General features: G+C 39.2%; 1 protein-coding gene across 10 annotated transcripts in view; it reads left to right on the forward strand.

Moving 5' to 3' along the window:
- NAV3 (neuron navigator 3) overlaps positions 1 to 18,549 on the forward strand; it is a 630,491-nt gene that overhangs the window by 319,783 nt on the left and 292,159 nt on the right. For 6 of the 10 annotated variants that reach the window (XM_073000340.2, XM_073000341.2, XM_073000342.2 and 3 more), the window contains exon 1: positions 1,444 to 3,865. The exons of the other annotated variants lie outside the window; for them this stretch is intronic. In XM_073000340.2, coding sequence (XP_072856441.2) covers positions 3,623 to 3,865 — 243 coding nt within the window. In that variant the 5' untranslated portion in view covers positions 1,444 to 3,622. Of the gene's footprint in view, positions 1 to 1,443; positions 3,866 to 18,549 lie in introns of those variants that run through there. 10 annotated transcript variants of the gene reach the window in all.

The raw sequence follows: 18,549 nt of genomic DNA on the forward strand, positions 1-18,549 counted from the left end.
TCTGGCATTGTTAATTAGAGATCCTATAATGTATTGAAAATGTGTATTTCATTTACCCAAGGGAAAATGGTCTGGTGAAGCAGGCTATAGTCTAACAAAGCTTCATGCTAAAATAAATGGTCTTTAAGATGCCAGAGGGCCCTTGTTTTTGCTGCCCTAGAACCTATTGCACTTTGCAGGATTACACATAGTTATTTTAATCTATGCTGTTAGCAGTGCTGCTCAGGAAAATTTGGAAAAGAACACACAATGCCACCGCACTAATTAAATTGGGATTAAGGAAGGATTCCCAAATGCAGGGTGACAATACGCCTGTTATTTTATGTTAAGAACCTAGTTATTTGTGGGTGCAGTGCAGGAGATTTTTTAAAAATCTATTCAGGGTTTACTGATCCATGTACTTAATGTGATTCAGAGAACATAATGAAGAGTCTGGCTTGATTTACGTAATTTCCCCATGTTCCTTATTTCTATCCCAGTATTGCCTTGATCTTATGAAGTCACCTGAGGACTCCCTGTTCAATTCCAGTGCCTTCTGAAACTATGCATGCCCATCTGACATGTCTTATAAATGTGGCTTGCTGTGCAAATATATCTCAAATGCCTTGACCTTACCTTTTTCAGAACTTGCAAAGGTTACTGCATGGCTCCTGAGCATACTGGCTGGGAACTCTAGTCCAACAAGGGATATTTCCAATGCCCTATGCTTTATGCTAGCTACATAGCTGCCTGACCCATGCCCACTGTGCCCTTCACCCTTGTCTCACAACGATTAATTCTGGCCTTAAGCAGTTCATTTCCCTCCAGTTTCTTCTCATAAGCCAAATCTGGACACTTTTACACCCTAGCCAGATGATTGTTTCGTTATGCAGCCAGCATCCGACCCATAATTGGTTTTGTGAAGGCATGCTAGATTGAAGTTTCAATCTGTGAAAGAACATGCAAGCAGACTCTTTCTGCAGAAGCAAACCTGGCAGAAGTACAAAACAGAACAGACACCTAGGATTTCACACACCCAAAGGCTAAAAGTACCGTATTTTTCCGTATATACGACCCCCATGTATAAAACGACCCCCTAGTTTTGACTCTCGCTGGAGGCGGAGGAGCAGTTAATGGGCAACTGCTTCTCCACCTCCGTCTCTGCTGCTGCTGCTGCCTCTGCTGCCCGCCCGATCACCTCCTCCAGTGCGACTGCTTTGCCTCCGCCTCCTGCTGCCTCCACCACCGGAGGGGACAAGGAGGACGTGAGCTGGAGGTGAGCTCCATCAGTCCCACTGGAGGAGGTGATCGGGTGGGTGGGGAGGCAGCAGCAAGAGGCGCCTGAGTGTGTGTGACTGCTCCTTTGCCTCCGTCTCCTACTGCTGCTGCCTCCGCCACCGGAGAGGACTAGCCGTGAGCCTTGGAGGAAGCAATTGGGCAACGATGGCGGTGGCAGCAGCAAGAGGCACCCGAGCACGCATGTGTGCTACTTTGTTTCTGCCTCCTTCCGTGTATAAAAAAGATCCTCAATTTTTCCTCTAATTATTTTTGGGGAAAGTGTTGTTTTATACATGGAAAAAATACGGTAATGCATAATGTACTTTATAAATACATTATTTCACCCATTGGTTCTTGTCTATCATAGTCCTGGGATTTCATGTTTCCTACTAATGTTTTTACTGCTTTCTATTATTGTTATGGTTAGTTGTGTTTGCTACCCAGAGTACTAGTTTTGCTACTAGTTGGGTGAGATAAAAATGGAAATAAATAGATAAATAAATAAATAAAATAACCATCAAAATAATGCATTTTAAGCAGTTTAGGACTAGAGATGGGCATGAAACAAACTACAAACAAACACCACCATTATGTCAGTTTATGCACATCTCTATTTAAGATAGTTGTTTTATGTTAATGTCAGCACTTAGAATATTTTATTACTGTTCGTCAAGTATTTCTTATAAAGTATCCTTTCAATATTCATTCTTCCAATAGCCTTGCCAGATGAGCCAATGCCTTTTTTCTTTGACTGAGACAGATAGAGAATGATATAGACATAGACCTACAGAAATTTACAGCAAATATGGTCCTTGAACCCAGGCCTTCCTAGAATCCAAGCCCAAATTTCTTTTCAATTGAACATATGATCTGTGATGATTATCCTCTGCTCATGTAATAATATATGGCTTCATGAACAGAATGTCGTGGTTTAATTTGAATAATATTTGTATTTAAATTTTAAATTATAAAATGAGCTCATTATGCTAGGAGAGTTTGTTTGAATCAGTGGATTTATCAATTCATTTTCAAAATAAGTGAATTAAGGATTACTATCCATAGAACTATTCTTCTATACTATGTATGTTCCTTTTTAATACTTGTATACTTATTGTATTCTCGACGGCTTGTATATACATATTGTTTTTAGCTTCAGTAATGTCTTTTAAATATATAAGCTGCCTCTTGTTCAAATACTGTCTTTCAATCATGTAAGCTGCCTAGGGTCTTTTTTTAAGGAGAAACGGGGAGGAAAATACTTTAAAGAAATAATTTACATAAATATATGGGGAGAAGCATCGATTGCTATACAGTGATGCCTTGCAAGACGAAAATAATTTGTTTCGCGAGTCATTTCGTATTGTGAAAATTTCATCTTGTGAAGGACGGTTTCCCATAGGAATGCATTGAAATTAAATTAACGTGTTCCTATTTGACTTGTGAAGCACGGCCATAGAAAAATTTGTCTTGCGAGTCATCAAAAAAAATCGTAAGACGCTTTCGTCTTGTGAGTTTTTTGTTGTGCGAGGCATTCATCTTGTGAGGCATCACTGTATATTGTTTTAGAGTCTGGCTTTAAACATTTGATGCAGGTAAAGGGCCAATTCCTTTGACTTGTTACAGGTTCTGGAATAAAGATGTGAACGTAAAGACATACCCCATCAGTTCTGAGAACCAGTATCTGTTGCTTGACCATCTCAATATAATCTGATTTCATGGGAGAAACAAAGAATGAAGTATTGTAGACTGTGGCTGTCAGCAGTGAAAAATGGCTGGGATATTGTACAAACATCTTCATTGCTATGATTATTTCCGGCTAAGTACACTTCTAACAGCTGTTTGCTTTGGCCACTACTCAGATTCAGTTTTTTTCCTGATTTCAAAATGATTTTTGAAAGATGTGGGTTGGTTATTTATGCAGTCAGGAAGAGGTCTGTTTCCAGCATTGTAAACTTGGTACAGTAGTTTAGATAGTTGGAATAGAGGATGTTTCTTCTCATCTCCCTTTTTTCCAGTAACGTAAGGGTGTAAGGAGACGAAACAAGCACATTTATGAGCTCTTTATTCCCAGACAGGCAGCTTTGTGGCAGTTACCTTCAAGGAAAGTTCACGCCCCAAAGGAGCGTTTAGTCTTACACAGCCACTGACTCAGTCAGCACTGCTTGTACGGGAGCGCCAGAACAGAGATGAACGAAAGGAGTTACCTCTTCATGAAAAACTGTTATATTGTTTTAAAAACTTTCAAAAGATGACTGCAACTTTTGTTTAAAGCGTTTGTTCTGGGACTCACTGGAGCTCAAGACTACCCGGCTGAGGTCAGAAGCAATTTTCTTTTTGGCAGAAGGCAGAGACATTTATAAAAGCCATGCCTGTGCTTGGTGTTGCCTCAAAGCTAAGACAGCCACCTATTGGGTCAAAGCCTGTTCATACTGCCCATCCGATACCAAATCTTGGCACCAACGGGTCACAGCAATATCCATCAAAGTCTCTGGAGCTTCCTAGGGCAGAGAGCTCAATGCTTTCTTGTCAGTTTACATTAAAGTCAGCCTGTGACTTTGAAGAAGTAAAAGCACTCCAAGGAAAAACCAAGGAGACAGAGGATAGCAAGGTTAGTTCTGAACATTACCTTCAGTTCCGAACTTTGTGGGGAGTGACCTACTTGTGGACAGTGTTGATTTAATGTAGTCTTTCTCTCTCTCTCTCTCTCTCTCTCTGTGTGTGTGTGTGTGTGTGTTTGGCACACTAGAATGGGAGGGAGCAGATTTTTATATCTTATTCAGTATTTTGTTTTGCATCCCGTGCGGAGCCTCAGATAAGCAGAGCTGTGAAATGACAGCGGTTAAGGAAATATTGACGTTTGGCTGGTGTCTATGTGTACTGTACTTAAGAAACACACTGTTCCCACGCTCGCTCTGATTCCCAAAGGGAAGTGCTTCCAGACTGAATAAGAACAACAATCTTGATTTTTATGTATGCTTCCCAGTTCATATACTTGAGTGTTTTGCAAAAACTAGAAGACATACATTTCATAAGCATTGACCAGTATGAGACTATATGATCTTGTTGATACCTGAATAACTGAAGCAGTGTCATATTAGCTTGTGAATTTAGATTACTAGCAGAATTCATTCTGCTGCACTTCCAAAATGTAAGGAAACAAACAATTCAGTGAACCTCACTAGGAAAGCTATTATACAGCACACTCTTGTGTTCCTTTTCTTTAAAAACCCTTTGGTAATTAAAAAAATGTGTGCTTTAGCAAAACATTTTCATTTATATAATTAAATGAAACAAAAGTTGGGAAATGACACTTTGCAAAGCCCCTGTTCATTACTGCAAGGCATGTGCTGGAAAACTGGTAAACAGTGCCAAAAGAAAAAGAGTTATGTGATGGTTCACTGACAGTTACATGTTTTAAAGTGAGTTGGTGATAGTAAAGGATGGAGAGGGGATAAGGGACAAGAATTTCTTGTAGGGACCAATTGCTTATAAAGCATGATTTCAGTGTGGAAAGGGACAGATGAGCAGGAGTCAGTTCTGCCACAGACTTTCTATGAAACTTCAGGTTTATCACTTGACAGTTTTCAAAGGTTTGATGTATCAGATTTTTGCCATTCTAAGTTAGGCTTACAGAATGCTTTTTTAAAGGTTTATTGGGTTTGGGGAGTTAGTGGAGGCTAAATGTACACAAACTACTGGCTTCTTTTTTGGCCTGAATTTTTATTTATATCAGAAACCTTTGCATAAACTTAATGTGTCTAGCAGCAATTGAAAATGCAAACACATGGAGGTCCCCCCTTTATAACTAATAAAGTAAATATTTCAGTCTCAGCAGTCGGAGCTTACATAGACCTCTAAAACATATCTATGTCACATTCATCATAATGGGACGTGCTCTGGATTATATGTGCTACCTGGAATTTACCATTATGATGGATACCATTGTTGGAGTTTGTTTTTCTCTACACACATAGTGTTATATGATTTACAGTGGTGCCTCGCAAGACGAAAGCCTTGTGGGATGCAAAACCCGCAAGATGAATGGCTTTTGCAATCGCTGTGGTGCCTCGCAAGGCAGCTTCTTCTATGGCCGTGCTTCGCAAGATGATTCCCCCCCCCCCATACTGATGCCTCACAAGACAAAAATAATTCATTTATCTTGCGAGGTTCCTATAGGAATATATTACAATGCATTCCTATGGGAAACAGCTTTTCGCAAGATGAAAATTTCACAAGACAGCGCTACTCGCAGAATGAATTACTTTCGTCTTGCGAGGCACCACTGTATATAAATTGTATTGCTGAATATCAGATTCAGCCTGTAAAGATCTGTGCACACATGTGCGCGCACATACATACAGAGCTAAAAGATACTGCATCATCACTAATACCACTTAGCCTTTTCATAACCACTGACATTGTGTTTCTGTGGCCCCTTGCAATGTTATTTTTGACAAGCAGCTTCATAGACAAAAGTGAGAATCAGTAATGATTTCCTACACTGAGGATTGCCTTCCTATTCACAGAAAGACCTTTCAATTCAGTGGGTTTTCGTTTTCGTTTTATTTTCTTAATGGTCCAATAAAAGTTTTACCTATTCCTGCATTTGTATCGGTGGGAAGGCCTCTTGATTCTCTGGAGTGGATAGTTCTCCAGAGTGTAGTGGTCTACAGGCAAGACCCAGGAGTGAACCATTCTATCAGTGGAAGTTTGCTTATAGAACCCCTACTGATCCAACTCACTCTCTTGTATGCACCTCAAGGAATCCACCTTTTGTAACCAGTAATACCAACTCAAGGCCTTTCTCTTAGTCCCACTACCTTCACAGGAGTGTTGGTTGGGGATACAGGAGAGGGCCTTCTCTGTTTCTGCTCCAAGACTCTGGAACTCCCTCCCACAGGAAGCTAGGCTGGCCCCAACTTTGCTGCCCTTCTGCAAAAATACAAAAGTCTTTCTTTTCATGCAGACTTTTCCTTAGTGATTGGCAGCCTCAGATAAATTTTTAATGGATTGTTGTGCTCTGCTGTTTTTAAATGTGCTTCTAGTATTTATTTTAATGACTGTTTTTATTACAATACTTGTTTAATTCTTTTTAAATATTTGTTTACTTACTGTTATTAGCTTTCAAAACAGTGGTGCCTCAACTTACGAATGTCCCAACATAGACCATTTTGAGTTGTGACCAGCTCTGGCCACAAAATTTTGCTTCAACTTGCGGCTGGAGCTTCTAGTTGCAAACAGAACAGAGCAGGAAAAAAGGTGGGGAATTCAAATAACCGTTTGGGTGAAAGAGCTACAAAGTAGGTCTTTCACCCCAATGGTTAGAGTGTGTGCATTGGAGGAAGCTTCGGACTGTCTGGTTCTGGTTTCTGCTCCTGGGTGAGTACATTTACAGGGTTTTTCAGGGTGGGTTTGGGCAGGGGGTTATGTTTCTGTGCTGTGTTGTTGTTTTGTTTTTTGGTGGGCTTTTTTTGCAGCCCCATCGCGTTCCGATGGGGGTGGCTTTGTTTGTTTGTTTGTTGATTTTTTTGCAGCCCCATTGCATTCTGATGGGGCTTGCAGTGTTTTGTTTTGTTTTTTGGGGTATTTTTAAAATGCTGGAATGGATTAATCCCATTCCCATGAATTCCTATGGGAAATGGTGCTTCGACTTACGACCATTTCGAGTTACGTACATCCATCTTCTGGGATGAGTAAATTGAGGCACCACTGTATTGTCTTTTAATTTCTGTTAGCCACCTTGGGTTCTTTTAAGGAGAAAGGTGGGATAAAAATAATATACATACATACATACTGTACATACATACATATGTTATAGCTCATGCGCATAAGCCAGCACATATTAATCTCCAGTTAGTATCTGTGGCATTTAAGCATAGCTACTGGTATAATACATTTGTCTTCAGACTTTTTCCCTATTTGCCACAAAAATTGAAATATGCAGCAACTTACATATTGAATTAATCCACTACATATTTTTTAGCTTAAGAGCTCTTGGGTAAAGTCCAGTAAACAAAAACTATTTAAATTAATTTCTGATCTGATGTATATTAATATGGTGTGATTCCTGCTGAACACTATGTGACTTCCACTTAAAAAGGGTTAAATGTTAAAGGGTAATCTCTGTGATTACATTGATGAGATGCAGTCTAAATCAGACTGATTTTGAGTAGCTTACCTGATTGTTGCAGGAGCAACACATGAAATGCCAGTCTTTACCGTGGCTGAATACATATTCTTTTCAGGGGGAAAGGGATGGCTCCTGCACTCAACAGCATTTGTCTTATTGAATGTAACAGGGTGTTTAAACCAATATTTGGGGGGGAAAATTAGTTTGCTCTGACAGCAACGTTAGCTATACATATGCACATCTATACTGATTTTATAGTGCTAAGAATTCTGGTGACCCTTACCCACTCCTTCGTAGAGCTACAGTTCCCACAGTTCTGTGGAATGAAAGACTAGTTATTAGACCAGTTTAAAGTGTTTCAGGGACAGCATTATGTTCTGCTATAAGTACTGGTTTCTGCAATGTTCTTACTGGAAATCTCAACTTCCAAACAATGTCCCTCTTATCTTACTTGCACCTTTTAAAAAATAGTTTCCCTACTTTTCTTTTCTTCCCCCCCCCCAAAAACCCAGGTTTATTTTTTGCTACACTTTGTACAGGATGTGAGAATGTAGTGTTGTGGTATTTTCCAAGTGTTAGCCCTACAGCGACAGCTCAAATAGCATGTGGAGACACACATCAATTGTAGTTAACAATAGCGTAGGTTTGCTGGACATGGGCAAGTGCAAAGTTGGTGAATCACAAAACTTTAAGCTACAAGTACAGAAACATTTCAGCACTAGATAATTAACAGGAGTCCAAATAAAAGCCTGTGTTCTTCATCAGTAATCAAGGGGGGAAAAAGGTAGACCCTGGCTGGTCAACCCATAGGTCTGGTATATTGAAACATGAAATCGATATCCAGAACCCTGTTGCTAATTTATGCTTGCATAAGAGAAATCACACAGTCTTGGCAGCAAACTGCTGCTTATTAACATTATGCTAGGACCATTCTTGAGCATTGTCCTGATCATGATCAGCAACGCATTAATGAGCAGCAGTTTGCCCCTAAGATTTAAGCAATGCCACTTACAAAGCTTAAAACAGCACTGTGACATTCTGACCGCTATTACTTTGGCACTGTGACATTCTCACTAAGATGAGGGTATTGTCAACTACATAGCTTTCCATGAACAAGAGTGGAGAACCTATGGCTGTGTAGATTTTGTTGGAAGATAGCTCTTATCAGCTTCAGCTAGCACAGCCAATTTGGAAAGCAGTGGGAATCTCTAAGCAATATCTCCAGAGCCACAGTTTCTGCTCTTTTGGCACAAGTTGGGAGAATTCAGGAGATACTGTCATTTAAATTAACATCTGTATAAGGCACCACAATTATTTACATTCCGTTCCAGAACCACCCCTTTCATAGAAACACCATACTACTGTTAAATTGTAGTCGTTTAAAACAATTCTAATTTTGATGACTGTGATCTAAAGAGTGGGCATTCCATACAGAGATGTTATTCTAGCAGTGGAAAACTTCTAGTGTGAATACATCCTTGTCATTAGGGTTAATATTTCCTTAGGTTACTAGAAGTAGATGTAGATTCAGCACTGTGGCTCCTCAATGCTTCAGTTAGCTTCCTAGGTGAATTTCTAGGGAATTAGCAATGTATTAAACACATGGCATTCCTAATGGATAGTGCTATACCTTTAGGAATGTTTCCAGAGGCACAGATCAGATAAAAGGCCATTTACTCAAAATGTAATGAATGCCTCCTCAGAATTTCCAAAAGCAAGGAAAATCTGCTTGTGTTTGGGCAATTATGGAATATAATTAGATATGTGGGAACTCTCATATTTGAGGGAAAATGATGACTCTATCTGTTAAAGATAATGGAAACTATGAATTAATCATCTGGTTTACATTTATACTTGGCTGCTGCTTTCAGGTTCTAGTTTAGCTTTTTAAGTGAATTGGAAATGCCATTCTAGGGAATTTCTACAGTTGTTAACCTATCCTCTCCTATCAGAAAGGTGTTATGATTGATATATAGGAAATTGACTGTGAATTCTATCTAGTCTTGAAATGTCCTAAATTCCAGTATAAATTTGCATTTTCCACATCTCAGTACAGTCATTTCAAGTCATTTTGCCACCCACCTGCTTCCTTTGTGGCGTTTGGTGTACAGTACTATCCTCTTGCATGGAGGAGACTTTTGACATCCCAGTTGGCTTCCAGACATTATTATGCTGCCAAGTCTAACTTAGAATACAGCTGCAGAAATCAGTTCATGGCTCCCTAGATGCTTCTCCTTCCTAGCATGGATCTGCTGTGCTTGCAGTTTGTTTTACATTCCCAGCCAGTATGCAGAATAGGATAGCTATTTTGGCACAATAGTTTTGAAGTGTGCAGAAATATACAAAGAAAATACAATTGCAGCAGAGCAATTTCACCTCAACACATGTCCCCTGAATAAACTTTTTAAAAGGTAGCTTGTGGGAATATAAATTGAATGACTCTAAATTCACACCTTGTAGAGGTGATTACAAGCTAAAACCATAAGGGTCAGTGTGTTGATTTCACTATGATATAAATCCCCTAGGTGGATATATTTGCATGTCTGTATTAGGTAGCCTTTTGTTTCTGATCATGGGGCGTTCTTGGCAAAGATACTGGAGTGGCATTGCCAATTCCTACTCCAGGTGGATTGCGTTTAGTCCGAACTCTCCACTATATCCTGTCCATCGTGGGTGGCCCTCCACGGCATAGCCCATAGCTTCTCTGAGTTACTCAAGCCCCTCAAGCCCCTTCGCCCCTTCTTAAAAAGCAGAGACATCACCTTGGCAACAAAAGTCCGAATAGTCAAAGCTATGGTTTTTCCTGTAGTGATGTATGGAAGTGAGAGCTGGACCATAAAGAAAGCTGACCGCCGAAGAATTGATGCCTTTGAATTGTGGTGCTGGAGGAGACTCTTGAGAGTCCCCTGGACTACAAGGAGAACAAACCTATCCTTTCTAAAGGAAATCAACCCTGAGTGCTCACTGGAAGGACAGATCCTGAAGCTGAGGTTCCAATACTTTGGCCATCTCATGAGAAGAGAAGACTCCCTGGAAATAATCCTGATGTTGGGAAAGTGTGAAGGCAAGAGGAGAAGGGGACGACAGAGGATCAGATGGCTGGACAGTGTCTGCGAAGCAACCAATATGAATTTGACACAACTACGGGAGGCAGTGGAAGATAGGAGGGCCTGGCGTGCTCTGGTCCATGGGGTCACGAAGAGTTGGACACAACTAAACAACTAAACGATGACAACAATTAGGTAGCCATTGAACATTGATTCTTACAAGAATTAATGTGGCCTTCTCTCAAGTTTCCTAGGGGGTGGGGAAGCCAGTTTGTGAAGCCTTGGGCAAGCTGCACAGTCCTAGGGTGCCCCAGAAAAGGGAATGGTCAGTCATTTCTGAGTACTCTATATGTAGAAAACATTGAGAAGGGTTGCCATATATCAGAATTGACTTGATGGTACATAATCAAAGATGGCTTGCTACACCCACCTTGTTGAAGCTAATCAGGTTGGCAAGTGCTCATTTGAACACTTTTACAAGAGGAATAAACAAATACATGGAGGACGACATTGTCAATGGTTACTAGTCATAATGACATGATTCTCTGTACCATTGCCTGGAAACCTAAATGGGAGAGTGCTGCTGGACTTACATCCTGCTTGTGGGTTTCCTCTAATTATGTATCTTCTTGACCAGAATGGTCAAAATGCTGGACTAGAAGATCTTTAGCAAAGATCTTGTTACGTTTTAATGAAAATCCTACATATACCATTTAGAGATCTGTGATTGAAGAAGGATAAGATATAAATGTGCTAAAAGAAAAATAAAATGCTGGCTTCTGCTGATTTCTAGAGTAGGGGAATGTCTCATGAAACATTTGTTACTATACAAAATTGCAGATGCTCTTCTCTTGAGCATTTCTCTTCTGCTCAAACAGAATTGTTGAGCTGTAGGATGCCTTGTACACCGTAAAGCCAGGCAGGTAGTTGTGTGCCTTTGTTGAAGACACAAAAAAGCAGTGCACCCTTGTTCGCTTGGGGAAGGGGAAAGGGGAACAAGGTTAACATAGCTATCAGTTATGGGTTCTTCAGATTTAGTCATATTCTCTCTGAACTAAATAGTGTTGATGGGATTGGTATTATGCTGCTGCTACACTTACATGCAGATAGGCCGATGATAACTGCAACTGTGTACTTTTTGAATAATATGTTCAAATCCTAGAAACAGTGCCATAAAGGCTTAGAATTTCATTGATCATTGAGAGGATTACTTACTTTATACTTTTATGTAATGCTGTATGGAAGGCAGAACCCAGTGTGGAATAGTGGATAGACTAAGAAATGATAGTGATGGACTAAGACTGGGGAGATCTGAGTTTGACTCCCTGCTGAGTCATGGAAATTCATTGGGAAGTTATGGCACAGGCAAAATCACTCATTAAATATGTCATTTACATATTACCCTATTAGAATCATTGTAAGTTGGCTCTGACTTGACAGGGCATAGCATATGGCAGCCAATTAATGAAACAACTGACATGTGCATAATATAACATGTGACAATTTAGGACAGCATTTTTACTGTGTTGGCTGTAACTTTCTGACTTCAAAGTCGATATCATAGAACACAAAGCATGGTTTTTAAAGCACAATGTGGTCACGAAGTGATTGATCTGGTCTGTTGACATGTATAGAATATGAGTACTATGTGATCACCTTCCATAATCATGCTTTCTTCTGTTGCCACAAGTGGAAAGCAGTCTGAGAGTCATTGATCTATGATATCAGGACTAGTTTAATTGAATACATTACTGTATTAGCTTTGTGGAGACTGCAAAGTTAAAACCCTTCTGATTCTTTTACTTAAAGTTCCCCACCAAATCATAGAAGTAGAAGATTCTACCCCAATTTTGATATTCCACATCCTTTTCTCCTCTGCATATTTTTAATAAATGGTTTTTATTATTTTTATATCTTCTCTGCACAATTAAAAGTGAAGGAAACCAGAGCAAATGCCACAAACATAGCTAGATACAGTCTGATGAAACCCGTCTTTAAGACCTTAGTTTAATTTACAAATAACTGGCAAATCTTGTTAAGAGAACTAACTAAATTTCAAAATACTGTTTATCTCAATGCATAACAACATTGTTCAGGAGAACAAAATGGGCTTAAAACGATATTATCTACAAATTGATACTCTGTTAATTATGAGGGCAAAAGTCCAGACCAAGAAGGGCAGAGCATCATCTGTCCAAAGATGAAGAGTTGATAAGGCTACCCTGGAGATCTCTATTTGCATCTACACAGCTGATGATTCAATATAAATCAACCAATAGACATTGCATAAAACTATTTTATACTGTCACACTTGATCCTCTTCTTCCATAAATTATTTGGAAGATCTTGGCTAGTAAAAGTCCAGGCCTACTACATATACTATGTGGCTTTTTCTTCCACATTATTGAGTAGATTGCCAAATAAAAAGGAGTCTCCTTTCTTCATGTTAGTTTCTTAAGTTGCTATGGTCTAAGTGGCTAGTCTTTGTTGCGGGTTAGTTTCATGTTTTAAATTGCACATAAGGGAATACAGCCTTGCTCAATTCCTCTCTGTTGCCAGAGGAGCTGCCACCAGTGTTCAACAGTTGGACACTTTCAATTAATTGTGAGTTGCTGTGATTTTTTTTGGGTCATTAGCCTCCCTTTTATGTTTTCATTGGAATGAGAAAATTCACTGGAACTTGCGTAATGTACTGAAATTTATTTGCAAAGGCTGAAATTCTCCGTCAAACAATTCACAATGTTTTGTCTGGTAAGTGGAAGCAGATAATTCCCTTGGGTGAAGTGTACAGATTTCTGGTGGCTCTTATGCAAGCACTGTATAAACCAAGTTTAGAGAGCTTGGAAAATAAGTCAGTGAAATCAAAGGGAACATAATCCTGAAGTGGTTAAAGTAGGATCTTAGAGTTTATGGATATCAAGCCTGAAGAGCTGCCAGCTAATAACCATGTCTGCAGGCCTGCATGTGTAAAATATGTGAAAAGTTAACAAAATGTAATATTAATTGTGGTAACCCATTGCATCAGACTAGGAGATGACTTGGATACTGCTGTTTTGCTTGTTAGCTGTTTGTTACAGCCTTGTGGCTGATTTCTCTCTCTCTCTCTCTCTCCCCCCCCCCCCCATTTCTGGTACCAAGGTGGAGGTTGGGGAATATAAGGCACAGAACCTGCTAGAGTCCATTGGGAGGGGAACTGACAGCTAAACTTTTCTGTACCTGATGTTGTCTGCTTCATGGAAAGCAAGGCATGTGTGCCAAAGTTGCTACTGCTAACATGTTTAAGCTATATTACCTGCTTAAGCTGTTTGGAAAAGCATATACAAAATACATTTCTTACAATGCCTTTGCGCTTAACATCACATGCAGGCTTTTATAAATGATGGCAATTGGCCAAAGGACTCTGTGGCAATCAAACACACACTTATGATTCGGTTGCTCTTACCCACCAGTTCACTGGCAGCCTTTGCTCCAAAGTATCCTGGCTGTTCCCCTGAAATTTGTGCCTAGTTTTCATTAAGACCTGAACCTCCTTAGCTACCTTTCCACCCTGAACATACATGATTTTTTCAAACTGCATTGCCTGTTTTCTCATTATGAAGGTCCACTTTTCAACACTTTCTCAAAATCATTATTCAGCTGAAAATATCCAATTAATGCAGCTGCAGTTAATCTGGAAAACGAGTTCAAGAGGAGGCAATGGATTCTCCTGAGTATTTCCTCCCCCCCCCCCCCCAATATTGTTATGCAGAGCTGCATTCCACATTTCTAGCACCTGGCCCAGCATCTTGCTGCTGCTGTGCTGGACTCCCAAGGACTTGGCAGCCCCTGCTTCCTGTTGTGCATCAGAGTTTGATTTATAGGACATCTGTAAAGCCACCACATCTTAGTAATCGGGATGGTCATGCACAGAAAGCCAACTTCCTAACAAACGTTATTGAATGCTTTCATCTCGCAGGAAAGGCCTGTATGTCTCATACATGATTTAGAGTGAGTAAGGCATAAATCACCATGCAGAACTTTTACTCACCATAAACAGCAACAATGGGATTTCCCAACAGAGCATGCCAACCAGTAAACATTATTTTCTTTTGCGAATGCAGATTGCCTATTTAAAATATTTCAAAGGGCTCTTTAGTTAATAAATAGCAGTAGTTACAGTACTATAAACATAAAACTCACTATGAGTCTCCTTTGTTCTTATACAATGTGACGATGTTTGCATCCTTCATGTCCTGTGGTACTCCACCTTCACTTGCTCCAGCAAAGATGAAAGATTTCATACAGTTCGGTGGTGATGGTCTCTTTACAGCACTTCAGCACTTCAACAGGAATGTTATCCTTTCGTAAATTTATGATATTATTTTTATATCGTTTTGTTTTTTAATGTAAAACTGTGTATATTTTAAATTGTTTTAATCTTGTATGTTGTGAGCCGCCCAGAGTAGACTATGTCTAGATTGGGCGGCATATAAATGCAATAAATAAAATAAATAAATAAATATGATCATGGCGCATTGTTCTAAAGAGGTTGGTACTTGAACCCAGAATGTGAACATAAACAATATAACCCATTGTAGGGGTTTTCGTTATAGTTCATAGTTATGGATAAATTTGTCTGTGCTTGATTTGAAAATCAGTCCATGGTTACAAACATTTCCAGAGAATGGTAGGTGATAAAAATACTTTTCAGGTGCCTTTTTGGGGTACTTGCTTAATCAATTTACTTTCCACTCTGATAGAACTAATCAGAGTTTTGATTAGTGTTCAAGAAGCGAAGAGTAAATTGACTTAAGTGAAAATCACATTTTGTTCATCTCCAGTTCTCCTTTTGAGCTATGGAAGAATCAAGGATATAAAATTTAATCTGCAATATCTTTGAGCATTCTGTCCCAAACAGGCAATTCTTTATTAAGGAAAAGCAAGAGCAGAAAGCTTTGGACAAATCCTGTTAAAGACAGGTCATTTTAGAGATCCATATAGATCCAAATAGATCTTCAGAATTTTAGCTACATTATAATTCCCCCAAATGTTTAGGGCATAGTGATCTAGACTTGGGTTTGAGACTGAGTGGCTTGTAGGTTTTATATTGATTTTTTTTAAAAAAAGAAATGTTGTGAACTGTTTTAATTGTTAAAATTGTTTTAAACTTCAGCTTCAGATATGGGGAAGGATCCAAATAAATACATGTTCCAGTCCAGAAAACAGTGATCTTGAAGACATTACTAGTTGCCCTGTAAGATTCACTTATAGGTAGTACAGAAAATATGTAGAGGTAAAGGAAGCTCCATTTCCACTGTGGGTGCAATTCCTATAGTATAGCGTAATGTTTTAGAATCATTAAGAACTATATTTAGAAACAAGGCTTGGAGCTTGGTAAAGGAGGAAGAATGGCAAGTCAGAACAGGATCCAGGAAACATGGTTTTGCAAATGACCCTGAATATTTGTTACTCTCAGCATTTCTTCAAAGACAAAATAGGAATTATATTTCTTTTTCTGAACCACTTCCATAGCTCAGCAATAGGACATGTGGTTTGCATGAATCAGGTTGCTGAAAATAAACGAGTTGCTGCCAGCTAAAACCTGATAGTTGCTGACATAGATAGACTATTTGCTTCTATAGGTATGAGAGCTCCTTGCTTAGAAGGAAGTTATGGAGGTGAACCAGATCAATAGTATAGCTTGCACAACTATAATTAATTTACTATGATATACCTGATTTGTACAATGTCTTTTTGTGATGCAGTTAACTGCCAATGAGGAGGAAGATTTGGGCATTTTCACAGCACTGGATTTGTCCAAAGGCACATTGTGTACTAGGTTTTGTGACTAATGGCTTACACTTCACTCTTCCAAAGAACCACACAGCTTCTACATTGACCTAATATGTTGAATGCTGCTACTGCATGTAGACATGCAAGAGTAGTGTAACAAAACTTCCCTTCTGTTCCATTTTTCCATCCCTTGAGGACCAGCATATTAACTTAATCTTGAGATTTTCTTCATTTTTAAAAGTAACTGATATACCGACACATTATAAAGTATCAGTCTTTTTGTTGATCAGGAAATGCAGCAAAATGGAATATAACTGATGCCAGCTTGTTGAGATTAAAATCTCAAATATACCCTGCTAAAGGAGATGCTGCTGATTTCGTGAAGGAAACAGTAATAGAGGTGAAAAGTATCTTCATACATCACAAAATGTCTACATTTATTTCAGATTTTCTTGAAACAAGCTTTATCTTATTGGTCTTAACCAGTTACAACTGTTGAGCTTTCCAACTAATGTGGTCTTTAAAAATAAAAATATTTAAATAATGTAATAAACAATACTACCTATTGACTCTGTCTTTTCAACTGATTAAGGAGCCTGCATACATGGACATACAAGGGATGAATACAGCTTTGAGCCCACTGTGCAGACTTCAATATTGTTCAAGATGGAGGACTAAAAGTTTCTAGTAACTGTGGGCTGACCTGGATGAATTCTCAACGACACTATGTGACCTGATCAGGCCCATTTCTTTGTTTGCAGCACCCTTCCCTCATTATATATTGAGATAACATGCAGAGATCAAGAGTTTACAATCTCCCTCTAACCCTTTTCTCATCTCCTTTTGTAACATCTTGCCTGATGAGGAGGTAATAAAACGCAAAAGCTTGGAATACTTTTTTGTACCTTTTTGTTAGCTCAGTAAAAGTGCTTTAAGAGGAGAGTGTTGTGTTACTGTTTTCCCTCAGGCGATGTAACCTCCAAATCCAGGGTTAGGAGGGTGTTTAGTTTTGTTTTGTTTTGCTTGGTTGTTTGCTTGGTTTAGAATCTGGATATAACAATTTAATTTAGACACACAAATTTTAATTAAGTCCTTCTGGTCCGGGAGGAAGACAAATGCAGCAGTAGCACCAAAATTTGTCCACTGTCTGCCTCCTCAGTCTCAGTCATGCAGATGCCTGCACACCCAGAGTTTCTCTTACAGGAAAGGGAAACGGAGGAAGTAGAAACAAGCATACCACAGTGTGACCTGTTTCATTCACAGCCAATTTGGAAATGCTGAAGTGTCCCAGAATTAGTCTTGAGACAGGAAAACATTTAAAGCATGGAATATTAAAAAAAAAATAAAAAAATCTTTCAGCCCACAACAGTAGTACTAGCTGGCTATAGCAAAAGCACTCGGTCCTTTCATTTCCTGATGTACCCATCTTTGGCTTTCAAATTTTGCATAGTAATGGCAAATGGTCCAGCGCCTGGCTCTAACATTGGAGACAAAAGGCATCTGGTAGCTTTGCAGCCCTGTTGGGCCATCAAGGTAAGCTAATTTTAATCAGTACCATTCAGTGCCTAGGATTATATGATAAATAAAAGTTAGTGCACAGGACTAAGAGCCTTACTGCCAGGCTGCCTACCCATCCCATTGTCACCTTTGCTCAGGCAGCACACGACTTGAACGTTCCCACCAATGGAGCACTCCAGTTTCTCCCCCAGGTAAACTAGTGGCAATTAGGTTGAGAATTAGAGGAGGTAGAGCAGTGTCTGGCCCTTCTGATTGGAGTCACTGAGCACAACATGATTTATGTGAGAATTAGTAATGTGTACATTTAGCATATCTTTCTTCTGTAGCTAAAATTCTGAAGATCTGTTTGGAGTCTCTAAAATGTACTCTCTTAAAAATACTGTTTAGAAATGAGTCATTATATAACACAGTAAACAGCTGCTTCTGCATCAGGATTGATGCAGTTACATTTTTCTATACATAATATGACTATATTTCCCCATATTGCATGTAAATTTGCAGAAGAAAACAATGTTGAGATTCTCCCCCCCCCCCTTACTGAGAAAGGAAGCAATTTGTGTATCAGGAACTATGCTGCTGAGTTGTTTTGTTACCGTGTGCAGTTAAAAAAGGAAGTACCACAAAACTATAACTGTTAGAACACCAAGAATTTCAATTGCTTTCTCCTTTCATCTTGGGGAGCATATGTTTTTGTTACTGTGAACACTATATTATTGTGTTTTCTCTCAGATCACTCCTGGGAATAATCCAAATTGGCACAAAAGTGACCTTAACTTCCTGACCACAATATGGTACAATGTACTATTCCGTGTCTGTTTGTTTCTG

Source organism: Pogona vitticeps, chromosome 5 (genome assembly GCF_051106095.1).
Source record: "Pogona vitticeps strain Pit_001003342236 chromosome 5, PviZW2.1, whole genome shotgun sequence".
In the NCBI taxonomy this organism is placed as follows: Eukaryota; Metazoa; Chordata; class Lepidosauria; order Squamata; family Agamidae; genus Pogona; species Pogona vitticeps.